General features: G+C 50.6%; 1 protein-coding gene across 1 annotated transcript in view; it reads left to right on the plus strand.

Annotated features, from left to right (window-relative positions):
- The window catches only part of LOC142494333 (acrosin-like), an 86,823-nt gene extending 71,265 nt beyond the window's left edge, over positions 1–15,558 (plus strand). The window contains exons 4-5 of the mRNA XM_075598893.1: positions 7,292–7,437; positions 15,163–15,558. Coding sequence (XP_075455008.1) covers positions 7,292–7,437; positions 15,163–15,432 — 416 coding nt within the window. The 3' untranslated portion in view covers positions 15,433–15,558. The remainder of the gene's footprint in view (positions 1–7,291; positions 7,438–15,162) is intronic.
- Positions 15,559–21,175: the final 5,617 nt, after the last annotated feature.

Genomic DNA, 21,175 nt, shown 5'->3' on the forward strand with positions numbered 1-21,175 from the left:
CGTGACTTCTCCACAAGTCCCTGACTTAACTGCCACACCCTGACTCTACCCCAGTCACTGACTTATCTACCATACCCTGACTTCTCCACCAGTCACTGACTAATCTACCACACCCTGACTTCTCCACCAGTCACTGACTAATCTACCAACACCGTGACTTCTCCACAAGTCCCTGACTTAACTGCCACACCCTGACTACCCCAGTCACTGACTTATCTACCACACCCTGACTTCTCCACCAGTCACTGACTTATCTGCCACACCCTGATTACCCCACTCACTGACTTATCTACCACACCCTGACTTCTCCACAAGTCACTGACTTAACTGCCACACCCTGACTCTACCCCAGTCACTGACTAATCTACCACACCCGGACTCTACCCCAGTCACTGACTTATCTACCAAACACTGACTCTACCCCAGTCACTGACTTAATTACCACACCCTGACTCTACCCCAGTCACTGACTAATTACCACACCCTGACTCTACCCCAGTCACTGACTAATCTACCACACCGTGACTTCTCCACCAGTCACTGACTAATCTACCACACCCTGACTTCTCCACCAGTCACTGACTAATCTACCACACCCTGACTTCTCCACCAGTCACTGACTAATCTACCACATCTGACTCTACCCCAGTCACTGACTTATCTACCACACCCTGACTACCCCAGTCACTGACTTATCTACCACACCCTGACTTCTCCACAAGTCACTGACTTAACTGCCACACCCTGACTCTACCCCAGTCACTGACTAATCTACCACACCCTGACTCTACCCCAGTCACTGACTTATCTACCACACCCTGACTCGACCCCAGTCACTGACTTATCTACCACACCCTGACTCTACCCCAGTCACTGACTTATCTACCAAACACTGACTCTACTCCAGTCACTGACTTATCTACCACACCCTGACTTCTCCACCAGTCCCTGACTAATCTACCACACCGTGACTTCTCCACCAGTCCCTGACTAATCTACCACACCCTGACTTCTCCACCAGTCCCTGACTAATCTACTCCACCGTGACTTCTCCACCAGTCCCTGACTAATCTAGCACACCATGACTTCTCCACCAGTCACTGACTAATCTACCACACCCTGACTCTACCCCAGTCACTGACTAATCTACCACACCCTGACTCTACCCAATCACTGACTTATCTACCACACCCTGACTTCTACCCCAGTCACTGACATATCTACCATACCCTGACTTCTCCACCAGTCACTGACTTAACTGCCACACCCTGACTCTACCCCTGTCACTGACTAATCTACCACACCCTGACTCTACCCCAGTCACTGACTTATCTAATACACCGTGACTTCTCCACCAGTCACTGACTAATCTACCACACCCGGACTCTACCCCAGTCACTGACTTATCTACCAAACACTGACTCTACCCCAGTCACTGACTTAATTACCACACCCTGACTCTACCCCAGTCACTGACTAATTACCACACCCTGACTCTACCCCAGTCACTGACTAATCTACCACACCCTGAATTCTCCACCAGTCACTGACTAATCTACCACACCCTGACTTCTCCACCAGTCACTGACTAATCTACCACATCTGACTCTACCCCAGTCACTGACTTATCTACCACACCCTGACTACCCCAGTCACTGACTTATCTACCACACCCTGACTTCTCCACAAGTCACTGACTTAACTGCCACACCCTGACTCTACCCCAGTCACTGACTAATCTACCACACCCTGACTCTACCCCAGTCACTGACTTATCTACCACACCCTGACTCGACCCCAGTCACTGACTTATCTACCACACCCTGACTCTACCCCAGTCACTGACTTATCTACCACACCGTGACCTCCACCTGTCACTGACTAATCTACCACAACCTGACTCTACCCCAGTCACTGACTAATCTACCACACCCTGACTCTACCCCAGTCACTGACTTATCTACCACACCGTGACTTCTCCACCAGTCACTGACTAATCTACCACACCCTGACTTCTCCACCAGTCACTGACTAATCTACCACACCCGACTTCTCCACCAGTCACTGACTAATCTACCACACCCTGACGTCTCCACCAGTCACTGACTAATCTACCACACCTGACTCTACCCCAGTCACTGACTTATCTACCACACCCTGATTTTTCCACAAGTCACTGACTTATCTACCACACCGTGACTTCTCCACCAGTCACTGACTAATCTACCACACCGTGACTTCTCCACCAGTCACTGACTAATCTACCACAACGTGACTTCTCCACCAGTCACTGACTTATCTACCACACCCTGACTTCTCCACCAATCACTGACTAATCTACCACACCGTGACTTCTCCACCAGTCACTGACTTATCTACCACACCGTGACTTCTCCACCAGTCACTGACTTATCTACCACACCGTGACTTCTCCACCAGTCACTGACTAATCTACCACACCGTGACTTCTCCACCAGTCACTGACTTATCTACCACACCCTGACTTCTCCACAAGTCACTGACTTAACTGCCACACCCTGACTCTACCCCAGTCACTGACTAATCTACCACACCCTGACTCTACCCCAGTCACTGACTTATCTACCACACCCTGACTCGACCCCAGTCACTGACTTATCTACCACACCCTGACTCTACCCCAGTCACTGACTAATCTACCACAACCTGACTCTACCCCAGTCACTGACTAATCTACCACACCCTAACTTCTCCACAAGTCACTGACTTAACTGCCACACCCTGACTCTACCCCAGTCACTGACTTATCTAATACACCGTGACATCTCCACCAGTCACTGACTAATCTACCACACCCTGACTTCTCCACCAGTCACTGACTAATCTACCATACCCTGACTCTACCCCAGTCACTGACTTATCTACCACACCCTGACTTCTCCACCAGTCACTGACTAATCTACCACACCGTGACTTCTCCACAAGTCCCTGACTTAACTGCCACACCCTGACTACCCCAGTCACTGACTTATCTACCACACCCTGACTTCTCCACCAGTCACTGACTTATCTGCCACACCCTGACTACACCAGTCACTGACTTATCTACCACACCCTGACTCTACCCCAGTCACTGACTTATCTACCACACCCTGACTTCTCCACAAGTCACTGACTTAACTGTCACACCCTGACTCTACCACAGTCACTGACTAATCTACCACACCCTGACTCTACCCCAGTCACTGACTAATCTACCACACCCTGACTCTACCCCAGTCACTGACTTATCTACCACATCCTGACTCTACCCCAGTCACTGACTTATCTACCACACCCTGACTCTACCCCAGTCACTGACTAATCTACCACACCCTGACTCTACCCCAGTCACTGACTTATCTACCACACCCTGACTTCTCCACCAGTCACTGACTTATCTACCACACACTGACTTCTCCACCAGTCACTGACTAATCTACCACACCCTGACTTCTCCACCAGTCACTGACTAATCTACCACACCCTGACTCTACCCCAGTCACTGACTTATCTACCAAACACTGACTCTACCCCAGTCACTGACTTATCTACCACACCCTGACTCTACCCCAGTCACTGACTTATCTACCACACCCTGACTCTACCCCAGTCACTGACTTATCTACCAAACACTGACTCTACTCCAGTCACTGACTTATCTACCACACCCTGACTTCTCCACCAGTCCCTGACTAATCTACCACACCGTGACTTCTCCACCAGTCCCTGACTAATCTACCACACCCTGACTTCTCCACCAGTCCCTGACTAATCTACTCCACCGTGACTTCTCCACCAGTCCCTGACTAATCTAGCACACCATGACTTCTCCACCAGTCACTGACTAATCTACCACACCCTGACTCTACCCCAGTCACTGACTAATCTACCACACCCTGACTCTACCCAATCACTGACTTATCTACCACACCCTGACTTCTACCCCAGTCACTGACATATCTACCACACCCTGACTTCTCCACCAGTCACTGACTTATCTACCACACCCTGACTCTACCCCTGTCACTGACTAATCTACCACACCCTGACTCTACCCCAGTCACTGACTTATCTAATACACCGTGACTTCTCCACCAGTCACTGACTAATCTACCACACCCTGACTCTACCCCAGTCACTGACTTATCTAATACACCCTGACATCTCCACAAGTCACTGACTTAACTGCCACACCCTGACTCTACCCCAGTCACTGACTAATCTACCAAACACTGACTCTACCCCAGTCACTGACTAATCTATCACACCCTGACTTCCCCACCAGTCACTGACTTATCTACCATACCCTGACTCTACCCCAGTCACTGACTTATCTACCACACCCTGACTCTACCCCAGTCACTGACTTATCTACCACACCCTGACTTCCCCACCAGTCACTGAGTAATCTACCACACCCTGACTCTACTCCAGTCACTGACTTATCTACCACACCGTGACTTCCACCTGTCACTGACTAATCTACCACAACCTGACTCTACCCCAGTCACTGAGTAATCTACCACACCCTGACTCTATCCCAGTCACTGACTTATCTACCACACCGTGACTTCTCCACCGGTCACTGACTAATCTACCACACCGTGACTTCGCCACCAGTCACTGACTAATCTACCACACCCTGACTTCTCCACCAGTCACTGACTAATCTACCACTCCCGACTTCTCCACCAGTCACTGACTAATCTACCACACCCTGACTTCTCCACCAGTCACTGACTTATCTACCACACCCTGACTTCTCCACCAGTCCCTGACTAATCTACCACACCCTGACTTCTCCACCAGTCACTGACTAATCTACCACACCCTGACTTCTCCACCAGTCACTGACTTATCTACCACATCGTGACTTCTCCACCAGTCACTGACTAATCTACCACACCCTGACTCTACCCCAGTCACTGACTTATCTACCACACCCTGACTTCTCCACCAGTCACTGACTTATATACCACACCCTGACTTCTCCACCAGTCACTGACTAATCTACCACACCGTGACTTCTCCACCAGTCACTGACTAATCTACCACACCGTGACTTCTCCACCAGTCACTGACTTATCTACCACACCCTGACTTCTCCACCAGTCACTGACTTATGTACCACACCCTGACTTCTCCACCAGTCACTGACTAATCTACCACACCGTGACTTCTCCACCAGTCACTGACTAATCTACCACACCGTGACTTCTCCACCAGTCACTGACTTATCTACCACACCCGACTTCTCCACATGTCACTGACTTATCTACCACATCCTGACTCTACCCCAGTCACTGACTAATCTACCACACTGTGACTTCTCCACCAGTCACTGACTTATCTACCACACCCTGACTTCTCCACAAGTCACTGACTAATCTACCACACCCTGACTCTACCCCAGTCACTGACTTATCTACTGTACCACACCCTGACTCTACCCCAGTCACTGACTTATCTACCACACCGTGACTTCTCCACCAGTCACTGACTAATCTACCACACCGTGACTTCTCCACCAGTCACTGACTTATCTACCACACCCTGACTCTACCCCAGTCACTGACTTATCTACCACACCCTGACTTCTCCACCAGTCCCTGACTAATCTACCACACCCTGACTCTACCCCTGTCACTGACTTATCTACCACACCCTGACTTCTCCACCAGTCACTGACTAATCTACCATACCCTGACTCTACCCCAGACACTGACTTATCTACCACACCCTGACTTCTCCACCAGTCACTGACTAATCTACCACACCGTGACTTCTCCACAAGTCCCTGACTTAACTGCCACACCCTGACTACCCCAGTCACTGACTTATCTAATACACCGTGTCTTCTCCACAAGTCACTGACTTATCTACCATACCCTGACTTCTCCACCAGTCACTGACTAATCTACTACACCCTGACTTCTCCACCAGTCACTGACTAATCTACCACACCGTGACTTCTCCACCGGTCACTGACTAATCTACCACACCGTGACTTCTCCACCAGTCACTGACTAATCTACCACACCGTGACTTCTCCACCAGTCAATTACTTATCTACCACATCGTGACTTCTCCACCAGTCACTGACTAATCTACCACACCCTGACTCTACCCCAGTCACTGACTTATCTACCACACCGTGACTTCTCCACCAGTCACTGACTAATCTACCACACCGTGACTTCTCCACCAGTCCCTGACTTAACTGCCACACCCTGACTACCCCAGTCACTGACTTATCTAATACACCCTGACTTCTCCATCAGTCACTGACTAATCTACCACACCCTGACTTCTCCACCAGTCACTGACTAATCTACCACACCCTGACTCTACCACAGTCACTGACTTATCTACCACACCGGGACTTCTCCACCAATCACTGACTTATCTACCACACCCTGACTTCTCCACAAGTCACTGACTAATCTACCACACCCTGACTCTACCCCAGTCACTGACTTATCTACCACACCCTGACTCTACCCCAGTCACTGACTTATCTACCACACCGTGACTTCTCCACCAGTCACTGACTAATCTACCACACCGTGACTTCTCCACAAGTCACTGACTAATCTACCACACCCTGACTCTACCCCAGTCACTGACTTATCTACCACACCCTTACTCTACCCCAGTCACTGACTTATCTACCACACCGTGACTTCTCCACCAGTCACTGACTAATCTACCACACCGTGACTTCTCCACCAGTCACTGACTTATCTACCACACCCTGACTCTACCCCAGTCACTGACTTATCTACCACACCCTGACTTCTCCACCAGTCCCTGACTAATCTACCACACCCTGACTCTACCCCAGTCACTGACTAATCTACCACACCCTGACTTCTCCACCAGTCCCTGACTTATCTACCACACCCTGCCTCTACCCCAGTCACTGACTAATCTACCACACCCTGACTTCTCCACCAGTCCCTGACTAATCTACCACACCCTGACTCTACCCCAGTCACTGACTAATCTACCACACCCTGACTTCTCCACCAGTCCCTGACTAATCTACCACACCCTGACTTCTCCACCAGTCACTGACACGTGGCAGTTTCCATCTCCCTTGTGGGGTTTCATGGATATTACACGTGGCAGAGTGTGTCTCTTGTGGGGGTTCGGGGCAATTACACATGGCAGTTTCTGTCTCTTGTGGGGGTTTCGGGCTATGACATGGGACAGTTTCCGTCTCCGTTGTGGATGTTCAGGGTTGTGACACGTGACCTTTCACCCTCAGCCGATGAGCCGTCGGACATCCTGCAGGAGGTCCACGTCGACCTGATCCCCCTCGAGCTCTGCAACAGCTCCGACTTGTACGATGGAGACATCCACTTCGACCACCTGTGTGCGGGATACGAGAGGGGGGTTAACGACAGCTGCCAGGTATGTGCGTAGTACTCACGCTAGGGTAATCGCTGTGTCTGCTGAGTATCAGCAGGTAATGTCTGTGCATGCGGAGTACCTGCAGGTATTGTCTGTGTAAGCCGAGTACGCGCAGGTAAAGTCTGTGTATGCTGAGTACCTGCAGGTAATGTCTGTGTATGCTGAGTACCTGCCGGTAATGTCTGTGTATGCTGAGTACCTGCAGGTAATGTTTGTGTATGCTGAGTACCAGCAGGTAATGTCTGTGTATACAGAGTACCTGCAGGTAATGTCTGTGTATGCTGGGTACCTGCAGGTAATGTCTGTGTATGCTGAGTTCCAGCAGGTAATGTCTGTGTATGCTGAGTACCAGCAGGTAATGTCTGTGTATGCTGAGTACCTGCAGGTAATGTCTGTGTATGCTGAGTTCCTGCAGGTATTGTCTGTGTATGCTGAGTACCTGCAGGTAATGTCTGTGTATGCTGAGTACCTGCAGGTAATGTCTGTGTATGCTGAGTACCAGCAGGTTTTGTCTGTGTATACAGAGTACCTGCAGGTAATGTCTGTGTATGCTGAGTACCAGCAGGTAATGTCTGTGTATGCTGAGTACCTGCAGGTAATGTCTGTGTATGCTGAGTACAAGCAGGTATTGTCTGTGTATGCTGAGTACCTGCAGGTAATGTCTGTGTATGCTGAGTACCTGCAGGTAATGTCTGTGTATGCTGAGTACCTGCAGGTAATGTCTGTGTATGCTGAGTACCTGCAGGTAATGTCTGTGTATGCTGAGTACCTGCAGGTAATGTCTGTGTATGCTGAGTACCTGTAGGTAATGTCTGTGTATGCCGAGTACCTGCAGGTAATGTCTGTGTATGCCGAGTACCAGCAGGTAATGTCTGTGTTTGCTGAGTAACTGCAGGTATTGTCTGTGTATGCTGAGTACCTGCAGGTAATGTCTGTGTATGCTGAGTACCTGCAGGTAATGTCTGTGTATGCTGAGTACCTGCAGGTAATGTCTGTGTATGCTGAGTACCTGCAGGTAATGTCTGTGTATGCTGAGTACCTGCAGGTAATGGCTGTGTATGCTGAGTACCTGCAGGTAATGTCTGTGTATGCTGAGTACCTGTAGGTAATGTCTGTGTATGCCGAGTACCTGCAGGTAATGTCTGTGTATGCCGAGTACCAGCAGGTAATGTCTGTGTTTGCTGAGTAACTGCAGGTAATGTCTGTGTATGCCGAGTACCAGCAGGTAATGTCTGTGTTTGCTGAGTACCTGCAGGTAATGTCTGTGTATGCCGAGTACCTGCAGGTAATGTCTGTGTATGCTGAGTACCTGCAGGTAATGTCTGTGTATGCTGAGTACCTGCAGGTAATGTCTGTGTATGCCGAGTACCAGCAGGTAATGTCTGTGTATGCTGAGTACCTGCAGGTAATGTCTGTGTATGCCGAGTACCTGCAGGTAATGTCTGTGTATGCTGAGTACCTGCAGGTAATGTCTGTGTATGCTGAGTACCTGCAGGTAATGTCTGTGTATGCTGAGTACCTGCAGGTAATGTCTGTGTATGCCGAGTACCAGCAGGTAATGTCTGTGTATGCTGAGTACCTGCAGGTAATGTCTGTGTATGCTGAGTACCAGCAGGTAATGTCTGTGTATGCCGAGTACCAGCAGGTAATGTCTGTGTATGCTGAGTACCTGCAGGTAATGTCTGTGTATGCTGAGTACCAGCAGGTAATGTCTGTGTATGCTGAGTTCCAGCAGGTAATGTCTGTGTATGCTGAGTTCCTGCAGGTAATGTCTGTGTATGCTGAGTACCTGCAGGTAATGTCTGTGTATGCTGAGTACCTGCCGGTAATGTCTGTGTATGCTGAGTACCTGCAGGTAATGTTTGTGTATGCTGAGTACCAGCAGGTAATGTCTGTGTATACAGAGTACCTGCAGGTAATGTCTGTGTATGCTGGGTACCTGCAGGTAATGTCTGTGTATGCTGAGTACCTGCAGGTAATGTCTGTGTATGCTGAGTACCAGCAGGTAATGTCTGTGTATGCCGAGTACCAGCAGGTAATGTCTGTGTATGCTGAGTACCTGCAGGTAATGTCTGTGTATGCTGAGTACCAGCAGGTAATGTCTGTGTATGCTGAGTTCCAGCAGGTAATGTCTGTGTATGCTGAGTACCAGCAGGTAATGTCTGTGTATGCCGTACGTAGGAAACGTACAGCTGTGGCCCAGGGAAATGTATATCCACGGCCCCGGAAACATACAGCCGCGGTCAAGAGAACGATACAGCCACGGTCCCCGGGTAACAAACTGCCGTGGCCAGGGAATTGTACAGCCTCAGCCTGCGGGAAACTTACAGCCGCATCCCCCGGGAAACGTACACCCGCGGCCCCCGGGAAACGTACAGCCTCAGGCCCGGGAAACGTACAGCCTCAGCCTGCGGGAAACTTACAGCCTCAGCCCCGGGAAACTTACAGCCGCATCCCCCGGGAAACGTACAGCCTCAGCCCTGGGAAACGTACAGCCTCAGCCCCGGGAAACGTACAGCCTCAGCCCCGGGAAACGTACAGCCTCAGCCCCGGGAAACGTACAGCCTCGGGAAACGTACAGCCTCAGCCCCGGGAAACGTACAGCCTCAGCCCCGGGAAACATACAGCCTCAGCCACGGGAAACTTACAGCCTCACCCCCGGGAAACGTACAGCCTGAGCCCCGGGAAACGTACAGCCTCAGCCCTGGGAAACGTACAGCCTCAGCCCCGGGAAACTTACAGCCTCAGCCCCGGGAAACGTACAGCCTCAGCCCCGGGAAACGTACAGCCTCAGCCCCGGGAAACGTACAGCCTCAGCCCCGGGAAACGTACAGCCTCAGCCCCGGGAAACGTACAGCCTCAGCCCCGGGAAACGTACAGCCTCAGCCCCGGGAAACGTACAGCCTGAGCCCCGGGAAACGTACAGCCTCAGCCCCGGGAAACGTACAGCCTCAGCCCCGGGAAACTTACAGCCTCAGCCCCGGGAAACGTACAGCCTCAGCCCCGGGAAACGTACAGCCTCAGCCCCGGGAAACGTACAGCCTCAGCCGCGGTAAACGTACAGCCTCAGCCGCGGTAAACGTACAGCCTCAGCCCCGGGAAACTTACAGCCTCAGCCTGCGGGAAACTTACAGCCGCATCCCCCGGGAAACGTACAGCCTCAGCCCCGGGAAACTTACAGCCTCAGCCTGCGGGAAACTTACAGCCGCATCCCCCGGGAAACGTACAGCCTCAGCCTCGGGAAACGTACAGCCTCAGCCCCGGGAAACTTACAGCCGCATCCCCCGGGAAACGTACAGCCTCAGCCTGCGGGAAACGTACAGCCTCAGCCTCGGGAAACGTACAGCCTCAGCCCCGGGAAACGTACAGCCTCAGCCCCGGGAAACGTACAGCCTCAGCCCCGGGAAACATACAGCCTCAGCCCCGGGAAACGTACAGCCTCAGCCCCGGGAAACGTACAGCCTCAGCCTGCCGGAAACTTACAGCCGCATCCCCCGAGAAACGTACAGCCTCAGCCCCGGGAAACGTACAGCCTCAGCCCCGGGAAACGTACAGCCTCAGCCCCGGGAAACGTACAGCCTCAGCCCCGGGAAACTTACAGCCTCAGCCCCGGGAAACGTACAGCCTCAGCCCCGGGAAACGTACAGCCTCAGCCCCGGGAAACGTACAGCCTCAGCCCCGGGAAACGTACAGCCTCAGCCCTGGGAAATTTACAGCCGCGGGCCCCGGGAAACTTACAGCCTCAGCCCCGGGAAACGTACAGTCTCAGCCTGCGGGAAACGTACAGCCTCAGCCCTGGGAAACGTACAGCCTCAGCCCCGGGAAACGTACAGCCTCAGCCCTGGGAAATTTACAGCCGCGGGCCCCGGGAAACTTACAGCCGCATCCCCCGGGAAACGTAAAGCCTCAGCCCCGGGAAACGTACAGCCTCAGCCCCGGGAAACGTACAGCCTCAGCCCCGGGAAACGTACAGCCTCAGCCCCGGGAAACGTACAGCCTCAGCCTGCGGGAAACGTACAGCCGCATCCCCCGAGAAACGTACAGCCTCAGCCTGCGGGAAACTTACAGCCGCATCCCCCAGGAAACGTACAGCCTCAGCCTCGGGAAACGTACAGCCTCAGCCCCGGGAAACGTACAGCCTCAGCCCCGGGAAACGTACAGCCTCAGCCCCGGGAAACGTACAGCCTCAGCCCCGGGAAACGTACAGTCTCAGCCCCGGGAAACGTACAGCCTCAGCCCCGGGAAACGTACAGCCTCGGGCCCTGGGAAATTTACAGCCGCGGGCCCCGGGAAACTTACAGCCACGGCCCCCGGGAAACGTACAGCCTCAGCCTGCTGGAAATGTACACCCGCGGCCCCCGGGAAACGTACACCCGCGGCCCCTGGGAAATGTACACCCGCGGCCCCCGGGAAACGTACAGCCTCAGTCCTGGGAAATGTACAGCCGCGGACCCCGGGAAACTTACAGCCACGGACCCTGGGAAACGTACACCCGCAGCCCCCGGGAAACGTACACCCGTGGCCCCCGGGAAACGTACACCCGCGGCCCCCGGGAAACGTACACCTGCGCCCCCCCAGCCTTGCAGAGAAGGACTGGGGAAGTAAGTTAGCCCTTACACAGGGATAGGTGTTTGTTGTTTTTGAATATTTTTGATTGCTGTGATGTTTAAAGGGACAGGCTCAAAAGAGCCATACGTTTATTTCCCCCTAAACAGTCTCCATTGCGTACCTCCGCACACCTCTTACATATGGTGTCAGAAGTTGGGATGAGAGGTGCCAGTTAGTTTTTGTGCTTTTGCTGCATACAGTTCCTGCAAACAGCCTGAGCAACAAAACCAAAGAGTCACCTGCAGCAGGGACCAGAATTAAAGGGATACACATCCAGGCAGGAAAGCTGCACTGCGCCGGAGAAAGCCACAATGCCACAGTGTGACTGGGAGGACTGCGACAGATGTGACCCACACAAGGGACTGATGCTGTGACCAGAGTCTGCCCCAGCACTTGTGTGAGGGGAAAAGAAAAAAAACCTGGGGTTTTAAAGTGGCCGCCCAGCTGAAGATAATGACAGAAATGGAGAAGAAAATATGTTCCTGGTGTAAAGAGTCCAGACATATGAGATAAATGGTGCACACTTCAAATTATAAACAAAAGTGATACAGTTACCGGTGCTCCCGTGCTGGAACGAAAGCCTGTAATCGGTCCAGGGTAAATGGTAAAAGGACAAGTGAAAAAAATATATATCAACGTGGCGCTCAAGAGTTATATCCCTATATAAACAAGTGTACAGATAATAAAAATAAAGTGATACTAATACAAACACATGCGAATGCAGCTTAACCCAGTGGGGGGTCGTTCTCTCGATCCCGTGGACGTGGAAGGGGTGAAGATCATCGGGAAGCGCAAGATCATGTAAAACAGAAGAAATTTTCTGATGGTGCAGTATTGTGATATTAATAAATAAATATTTATAGTGCTGTGTGATAAGTACTCACAAGTATATGGTGAGTAATGTTCCCATAAAGGTATCTTTCAGGGACAGCCCGTCTGCCCGTGGTGTAGGTGGGTCTGTGTACGTGGATGGATGCTGAGGACCTTAGGTGAATAATAAGGAAACGGACATAGTGCAGACTGTACAAAATTCTATTAAAATTTGTAAGTGAAAGTACAATACACTCACAATGTGTTAAAAGAATACAAGCGTTTTGATCACATATCGGATCTCAGTGCAAGGCAGCTGTATCAGTCCCCCCTCCGCCTCGGCGTGCGTTTCACTGATGCGTCTCACCCAAACCGGAAACCGGAAGTGACGTCATCTGCTCTGGGGGACTCCGATCCTACAGTGATCTTCTCTCATCAGGGTTCACTCTACGCGTTTCTCCGTATTGCGGTTTCATCAGGAGTGTCACTCCGAGGCGGAGGGGGGACTGATACAGCTACCTTGCACTGAGATCCGATATGTGATCAAAACGCTTGTATTCTTTTAACACATTGTGAGTGTATTGTACTTTCACTTACAAATTTTAATAGAATTTTGTACAGTCTGCACTATGTCCGTTTCCTTATTATTCACCTAAGGTCCTCAGCATCCATCCACGTACACAGACCCACCTACACCACGGGCAGACGGGCTGTCCCTGAAAGATACCTTTATGGGAACATTACTCACCATATACTTGTGAGTACTTATCACACAGCACTATAAATATTTATTTATTAATATCACAATACTGCACCATCAGAAAATTTCTTCTGTTTTACATGATCTTGCGCTTCCCGATGATCTTCACCCCTTAAATGGTAAAAGGAACACAGGGCACAACGGATTTAGAATATCCAAACTCATTTATTGAGCCAACACAACGTTTCGACCTTAGTGGTCTTTATCAAGTGACGCAGTGGCATAAACACAATCCATGTATGCCACTATGCCACTATGTCACTTGATAAAGACCACTATGGTCGAAACGTTGTGTTGGCTCAATAAATGAGTTTGGATATTCTAAATCCGCTGTGCCCTGTGTTCCTTTTACCATTTACCCTGGTGTAAAGAGCCCAGGCACATGGAGCAGTGTCCCTTCAGGCCTTATTCTGATGATGAGGAGGATGCCTATGTGGCCCCAGAAAAAGTGTCGGCAGCCAGAGGAGTATTGTTTTTAACGAGCCAAGGAACTGCAGCAGCAAGCAATGCGTTGTGGTCACAAGGAAATTGCAGAAGTTTTTCTTAGCAAGGGCACATCCAGTATCACTGATGCGAAAGAATGTGTGCCCTCAGCACTGCTGATGTTCCAGAATCTACCAAAGTAAAGAAGAAAAAGACAAAGTCTACAGAGACACCTGTGAGAGCTACGAACTCTACAAGCAAAGCAAGCCCACCTGTAGGACTACCAGCTGGGGTTCTAGTGAATACAGAGAAAACCGCTGCAATAGCGCCTCCTGAGGTCAGGAGAAAGAATACAGCTGATACCACCAAAATGGAGGACAATATGTGGCGTTCCTGTAATGAACCCTACCCCACGGAAGAGTGGCCCTTCCAGTCTGCGGGGAACAAAGGCTCTACCCTGCTGAGAGCCCATCCCCAAACCTGATACTCAGCCCTTCCCTGCAAACCATTTGTCCCAGCATTCAGCCTCCCCCCAGCCCTTGGGCGCGATCTCGCATTTCTATGCAGGCAGCTCAGGTAAGTGAATTACTGTGTCTGCCTGCAGAGAAATGATTACACACAATCTACAGCACTGGTCTGCTACACTGGGGGAATATATTTTACAGGGAATAAAGTGCTTTTACAGATATATACATTTACTACATTCCCAGTCCCCAGTTTATACAGTTTTCCCCTTCCAGACATCAGACAGTGATTAGCTCTTTTCTGGAAGGGGTGACACGAAACATTACATACAGTATATTGGCCAAAATGAGCCTCTGAGAGGCGGTCACTACACACAGTATTTATTATGTGAGGCTGGCTACCCGTACCGTGACAAGAGCGACTCTGGTTTCTATGGCTTTAGCACTGGCGCAGAAAAGCAGAATTCAGCACAGTCCAGTCTTGGGGTGGAAGTAATTTAGAGAGCAGCTCATTGTAAAACTATTCACTTTCCAAGTCAGGCTAATATTGCAATAGTATCCGTTTGTGGGTGGAAGGGTTTTATTTATGCTGTCTTGTTTGGTTTAGGATCTAGATGGAAACTCAACTGATATTCCTATTAATTCTTGTATCCCACATAGGGTGACAGCGGGGGACCCCTGATGTGTAAAGGAAGCACGGCCAAAGTCTTTTCCGTGGTGGGAATAAGCAGCTGGGGGTCGGGATGCGCTCAGTTGCAAAGCCCTGGAGTTTACACCTCCACGCAGTATTTCCTCGAGTGGATTATTCAGACGCTCACGGATGAGGGTAAATCTAAATCCAAAACGAGGAAAAGGAAATCCATACACGAAGCACAAGATAACGAGGAGACCACAGAACTTACTCAGCGACGTGCGAAACGCGTCAGTTAGAGCAGGAACTATGACACAGGTTTAGGGAAATCTTTCTCGCCCATATAGCACACACACTTCCCATTGTCTGTCTCATCCAACAGAAAAACATTATTATAGTTTTATTGAAATGCTCCCCCAAGCTGTTAGAGACGGGAGAATGATGAGTTAAACATTATATAGTGTATACTACTGTACTATATATAATATATATTATACTACTATATAAAAGGAAAGACAAACCTGTGTCAATAAAGTTTCCCAAAAATCTTTCCGTTGTCTCTCTTTCTGACACGCACACGCACCTCCCCCTATATACACACACACACACCTCCCCCTATACACACACACACACACCTCCCCCTATATACACATGCACACACACCTCCCCTATACACATGCACCCACACCTCCCCCTATATACACGCACACACACCTCCCCCTATATACACACGCACACACACCTCCCCCTATATACACATGCACACCTCCTATACACATGCACACACCTCCCCCAATATACACGCACACACCTCCTGTACACATGCACACACCTCCCCCAATATACACGTGCATCCCCCTATACACACGCACATACACCTCCCCCTATACACACACACAAGTACACACACATGCACACACCTCCCCATATATACATGCACAAGTACATGCATGCACACACACACTTCCCCCATATATACACGCACATGCACACACACCTCCCCCTATATACATGCACAAATAAACACATGCACAAACACCTCTCCCATATATACACGCACAAGTACACACACCTACCCCTATATACTCAGAGACATTTACAGGGACACACTCCCAACGGGAGATCCCTCCAGAGGTGGACGCATCGCTGATTAAGAGGATCCGGTAGATGCGTCCTGGGATCACAGTGCGGTCCGACGGATCACCATCTTCAGGTTGTCCTGGTCTGGACCAGAGACCAGGAAAGGTACCCAACATGCACAAACGGCCACACACACAAGGGGGTAGCGCTACTCCTCACATTTGGGTGGGCCTGCTCTTGTGGACATCGGGTTACAGGTGCCCAGGGCAAACCTAGTACTTTGGGGGAACTCACTATTGTGGTGTTGGGTTATTGTATTGTGGGGACGTTGTGTTGTGGGTGTTATTATTGTAGCCCTCTTACCCCCAACCCTAAGTGAGATTGAGATGGGTAGGTGTATCTGACTACTTATCAGTGTGGTGCTGTACCTGAAAAAGGGGGAGGGGAACCACAAAATGATTGTGCCCCTAAAAGAATTCACTAAACTGCACACCACAACGTATAAAAGTTAACTTTTAATAGATTTACTTAAAACATATATTACCAAAGAATTGTGTAAAGTGAATTTAAAAGTAAATGAAATCAACGCTATCAAACACTCATGTCGTCAAATATATGATCATACTATCCCAGTACACACCCTAATGATGATGGGATGTAGAGGACATAAGATGCTATAAGTCAGGGTATTAACCCCTCTGGGACAACTGTGAGACCAGATGGTATGTCTATATATATACAAGTCAGCGAGCGATTGGATGAATAAATAGTCAGTGATCCTGCTACTGTTGTTACCATTGAACACTTCAGTGATAAAGTGTCAGTGTGTGGAAGTGCAAACACTGTGAGTGGTATAGCTAACACACAAAGTATTATAACTGGTGAGTAAACAACACGACAGAGCAGACAATCGCAGCAATGTAGGTGGTGAATTCACAGCATGAACTCTGTGAACACACATATCTTAAGGAGCAGGGATAACGAGCTCGCTGACTGTGAAGATAAAATAAGTAATCAGATACTGAAGTCTGTACACAGTGAACCAGGAGACTGCAAACACTACATTAAAACAGCTCCACGTAGGAGACTGACAACATTGCGCGTCCAACGCGCGTTTCCCTCCAGCAAAGGAGCTTCTTCAGGGACGAAATTTACTGGGGGAGAGGAGGCTGAACCCTTTTATACCCCTTCAGTGCCGTGATTGAGAATCAATGACTATCAGCTGTTGCTCATGCGCACTGCGCACACGTGCAAACAAACTCAATGAACTATACATATGCTATTGAGGTTCAATCACATTAAAATCATGGACTTTGTACCTTATTAGCGCAATTTTAAGCTGTTGCCGATCGTTTCTAGGACTTAGAGGGCCATAAAACATTAGCGACGCATATAACAGCTTCTGCGCATGCGCAGGGACTTAGAGAATATTAGCCGTTCCCGGCCGTACACAATGCGCATGCGTGGGGACTTAGAAACAATTCCCTCTGCCCGTTCGTGGTGCGCATGCGCGGGGACTTAGAAATTGTTGGCAATGGATGTCCGTGCGTTTAGCGCATGCGTGGGGATTTGGAAGTTGTTTGCTGTGACTGGCCGTACATAATGCGCATGCGCAGGGACTTAGAAACGATTACCTCTGCCCGTTCGTGGTGCGCATGCGTGGGGACTTAGAGAAAATTGGCCATGGCTGTCCGGACATATTGCGCATGTGCGGGGACTTCAAGATAATTTACTAACTATGTCCCTTCATATTGCGCATGCGCAAGGACTTAAGAGATTGTTAGCTATCTTTGTCCGTTCGTGTAGCGCATGCGCAGGGACTTAGAAATAATTTACAACTTCTGCCCGTTTGTATTGCGCATGCGCGGGGACTTAGAAACAATTCCTCCAATTACCCGTTCGTATAGTGCATGCGCCGGGACTTAGAAACAATTCCTCCAATAACCCATTCGTATTGCGCATGCGTGGGGACTCAGAAATAATTTCAACAATTCTGCCCATTGGTATTGCGCCATTGCGAGCCACATAAGAGAGCATTCAATGCATAGGAGTGGGCTGATAGAATCTCCCAGCCACATTCCTATTGTGGACATGCATGTAGAGCTCTTATAGGGCAAGTGTGGCAGGTACTAGCCATGAAAGGGGATGAGGGTATACAGAGCCTATATAGCACATTGTGTATAAGATGGTTACATATGCCAGATTTTTCGCGGTCCCCCATACATATGATACTAAACAATGTGTCAAAGTGCAATGTAGTGATGGATAGAATACATATAATAATTAAAAAGAACATATATATGTACATGCGAGATGTTAATTAACTGCTCTCATCGAATAATTATTTTTGGAAACGCATGTACACACCTTACACCTACACCAAGCCCACACCTGGGTTTAGCGCTCTGGTATTATAGTCACTAGTCTATACGGAAATAATACATCGTAATAAAGCTGTAAATCCCCTTCCTGGTGCGGTACCTGTTTGGCAACCAGGAGGGCTGAGCTTCCGCCACGGGGAACCTGGGGTGAATTACTCTTACTACTACTATATGGTGCCGCGCCTCCACCTGCGATGGATCCCAGCAGAGCGGGAGTTGTTCCCCGCAGGACACATACAAATGAACACATACACTGGATGTAAAATAGCAACGGTCTTTACTATATGCAGAATATAACTTAACACATCAATACACAACAAGATATATGTACCACCCTCTGCCACTAGCTGGCAGCTATAACCTTGCCCCTAACTGGGCTATAACCTCCTTAGCCCCTAACTGGGCTATACCCTACACCCCCTTCCCAACCCCGTGTCCAAAGAGTCCAAGCCCACCCAAGTGTGTGAACAGGCCTGTCACATGTGAGGAGCGAGGTAACGTTGGTGCACGTGTGGAAGGCTGTAAATACCTGCCCAGGTGTCATCGCAAAGGGTCTACCGGCGCCGCTTGGTCCAGCGCTGACCTGTACCTCCGCGTGGGATGGGGTCCAGCCGGACGTCCCACCGTAAGGACAGTCGCTGTATTAGCAACACAGCTTACAGGAACATGCAGCAACACTATACTGGGTCCTTGCACTAAAGAACTGCACAGGGCCTCTCTCTCCCTGCACTAAGGAACTGCACAGGGCCTCTCTCTCCCTGCACTAAGGAACTGCACAGGTCTCTCTCTCCCTGCACTAAGGAACTGCACAGGGCCTCTCTCCCTGCACTAAGGAACTGCACAGGGCCTCTCTCTCCCTGCACTAAGGAACTGCACAGGGCCTCTCTCTCCCTGCACTAAGGAACTGCACAGGGCCTCTCTCTCTCCCTGCTCTAAGGAACTGCACAGGGTCTCTCTCTCCCTGCACTAAGGAACTGCACAGGGCCTCTCTCTCCCTGCACTAAGGAACTGCACAGGTCTCTCTCTCCCTGCACTAAGGAACTGCACAGGTCTCTCTCTCCCTGCACTAAGGAACTGCACAGGGCCTCTCTCTCCCTGCACTAAGGAACTGCACAGGGCCTCTCTCTCCCTGCACTAAGGAACTGCACAGGTCTCTCTCTCCCTGCACTAAGGAACTGCACAGGTCTCTCTCTCCCTGCACTAAGGAACTGCACAGGTCTCTCTCTCCCTGCACTAAGGAACTGCACAGGGCCTCTCTCTCTCTCTCCCTGCACTAAGGAACTGCACAGGTCTCTCTCCCTGCACTAAGGAACTGCACAGGTCTCTCTCTCCCTGCACTAAGGAACTGCACAGGGCCTCTCTCTCCCTGCACTAAGGAACTGCACAGGGCCTCTCTCTCTCCCTGCACTAAGGAACTGCACAGGTCTCTCTCTCCCTGCACTAAGGAACTGCACAGGGTCTCTCTCTCCCTGCACTAAGGAACTGCACAGGTCTCTCTCTCCCTGCACTAAGGAACTGCACAGGGTCTGTCTCTCCCTGCACTAGGAACTGCACAGGGTCTGTCTCTCCCTGCACTAAGGAACTGCACAGGGCCTCTCTCTCCCTGCACTAGGAACTGCACAGGGCCTCTCTCTCCCTGCACTAAGGAACTGCACAGGTCTCTCTCTCCCTGCACTAAGGAACTGCACAGGTCTCTCTCTCCCTGCACTAGGAACTGCACAGGGCCTCTCTCTCCCTGCACTAGGAACTGCACAGGGTCTGTCTCTCCCTGCACTAAGGAACTGCACAGGGCCTCTCTCTCCCTGCACTAAGGAACTGCACAGGGCCTCTCTCTCCCTGCACTAAGGAACTGCACAGGGCCTCTCTCTCCCTGCACTAGGAACTGCACAGGGCCTCTCTCTCCCTGCACTAAGGAACTGCACAGGGCCTCTCTCTCCCTGCACTAAGGAACTGCACAGGGCCTCTCTCTCTCCCTGCACTAAGGAACTGCACAGGTCTCTCTCTCCCTGCACTAAGGAACTGCACAGGGTCTCTCTCTCCCTGCACTAAGGAACTGCACAGGTCTCTCTCTCCCTGCACTAAGGAACTGCACAGGGTCTGTCTCTCCCTGCACTAGGAACTGCACAGGGTCTGTCTCTCCCTGCACTAGGAACTGCACAGGGTCTGTCTCTCCCTGCACTAAGGAACTGCACAGGGCCTCTCTCTCCCTGCACTAGGAACTGCACAGGGCCTCTCTCTCCCTGCACTAGGAACTGCACAGGGTCTGTCTCTCCCTGCACTAAGGAACTGCACAGGGCCTCTCTCTCCCTGCACTAAGGAACTGCACAGGGCCTCTCTCTCCCTGCACTAGGAACTGCACAGGGTCTGTCTCTCCCTGCACTAAGGAACTGCACAGGTCTCTCTCTCCCTGCACTAAGGAACTGCACAGGGCCTCTCTCTCCCTGCACTAAGGAACTGCACAGGGCCTCTCTCTCCCTGCACTAGGAACTGCACAGGGCCTCTCTCTCCCTGCACTAAGGAACTGCACAGGGTCTGTCACTAGGTCCCTGCCTAGCACACAGCTGAAGGGGCACAGGGTCCT

Source organism: Ascaphus truei, chromosome 5 (genome assembly GCF_040206685.1).
Source record: "Ascaphus truei isolate aAscTru1 chromosome 5, aAscTru1.hap1, whole genome shotgun sequence".
Lineage (NCBI taxonomy): Eukaryota > Metazoa > Chordata > Amphibia > Anura > Ascaphidae > Ascaphus > Ascaphus truei.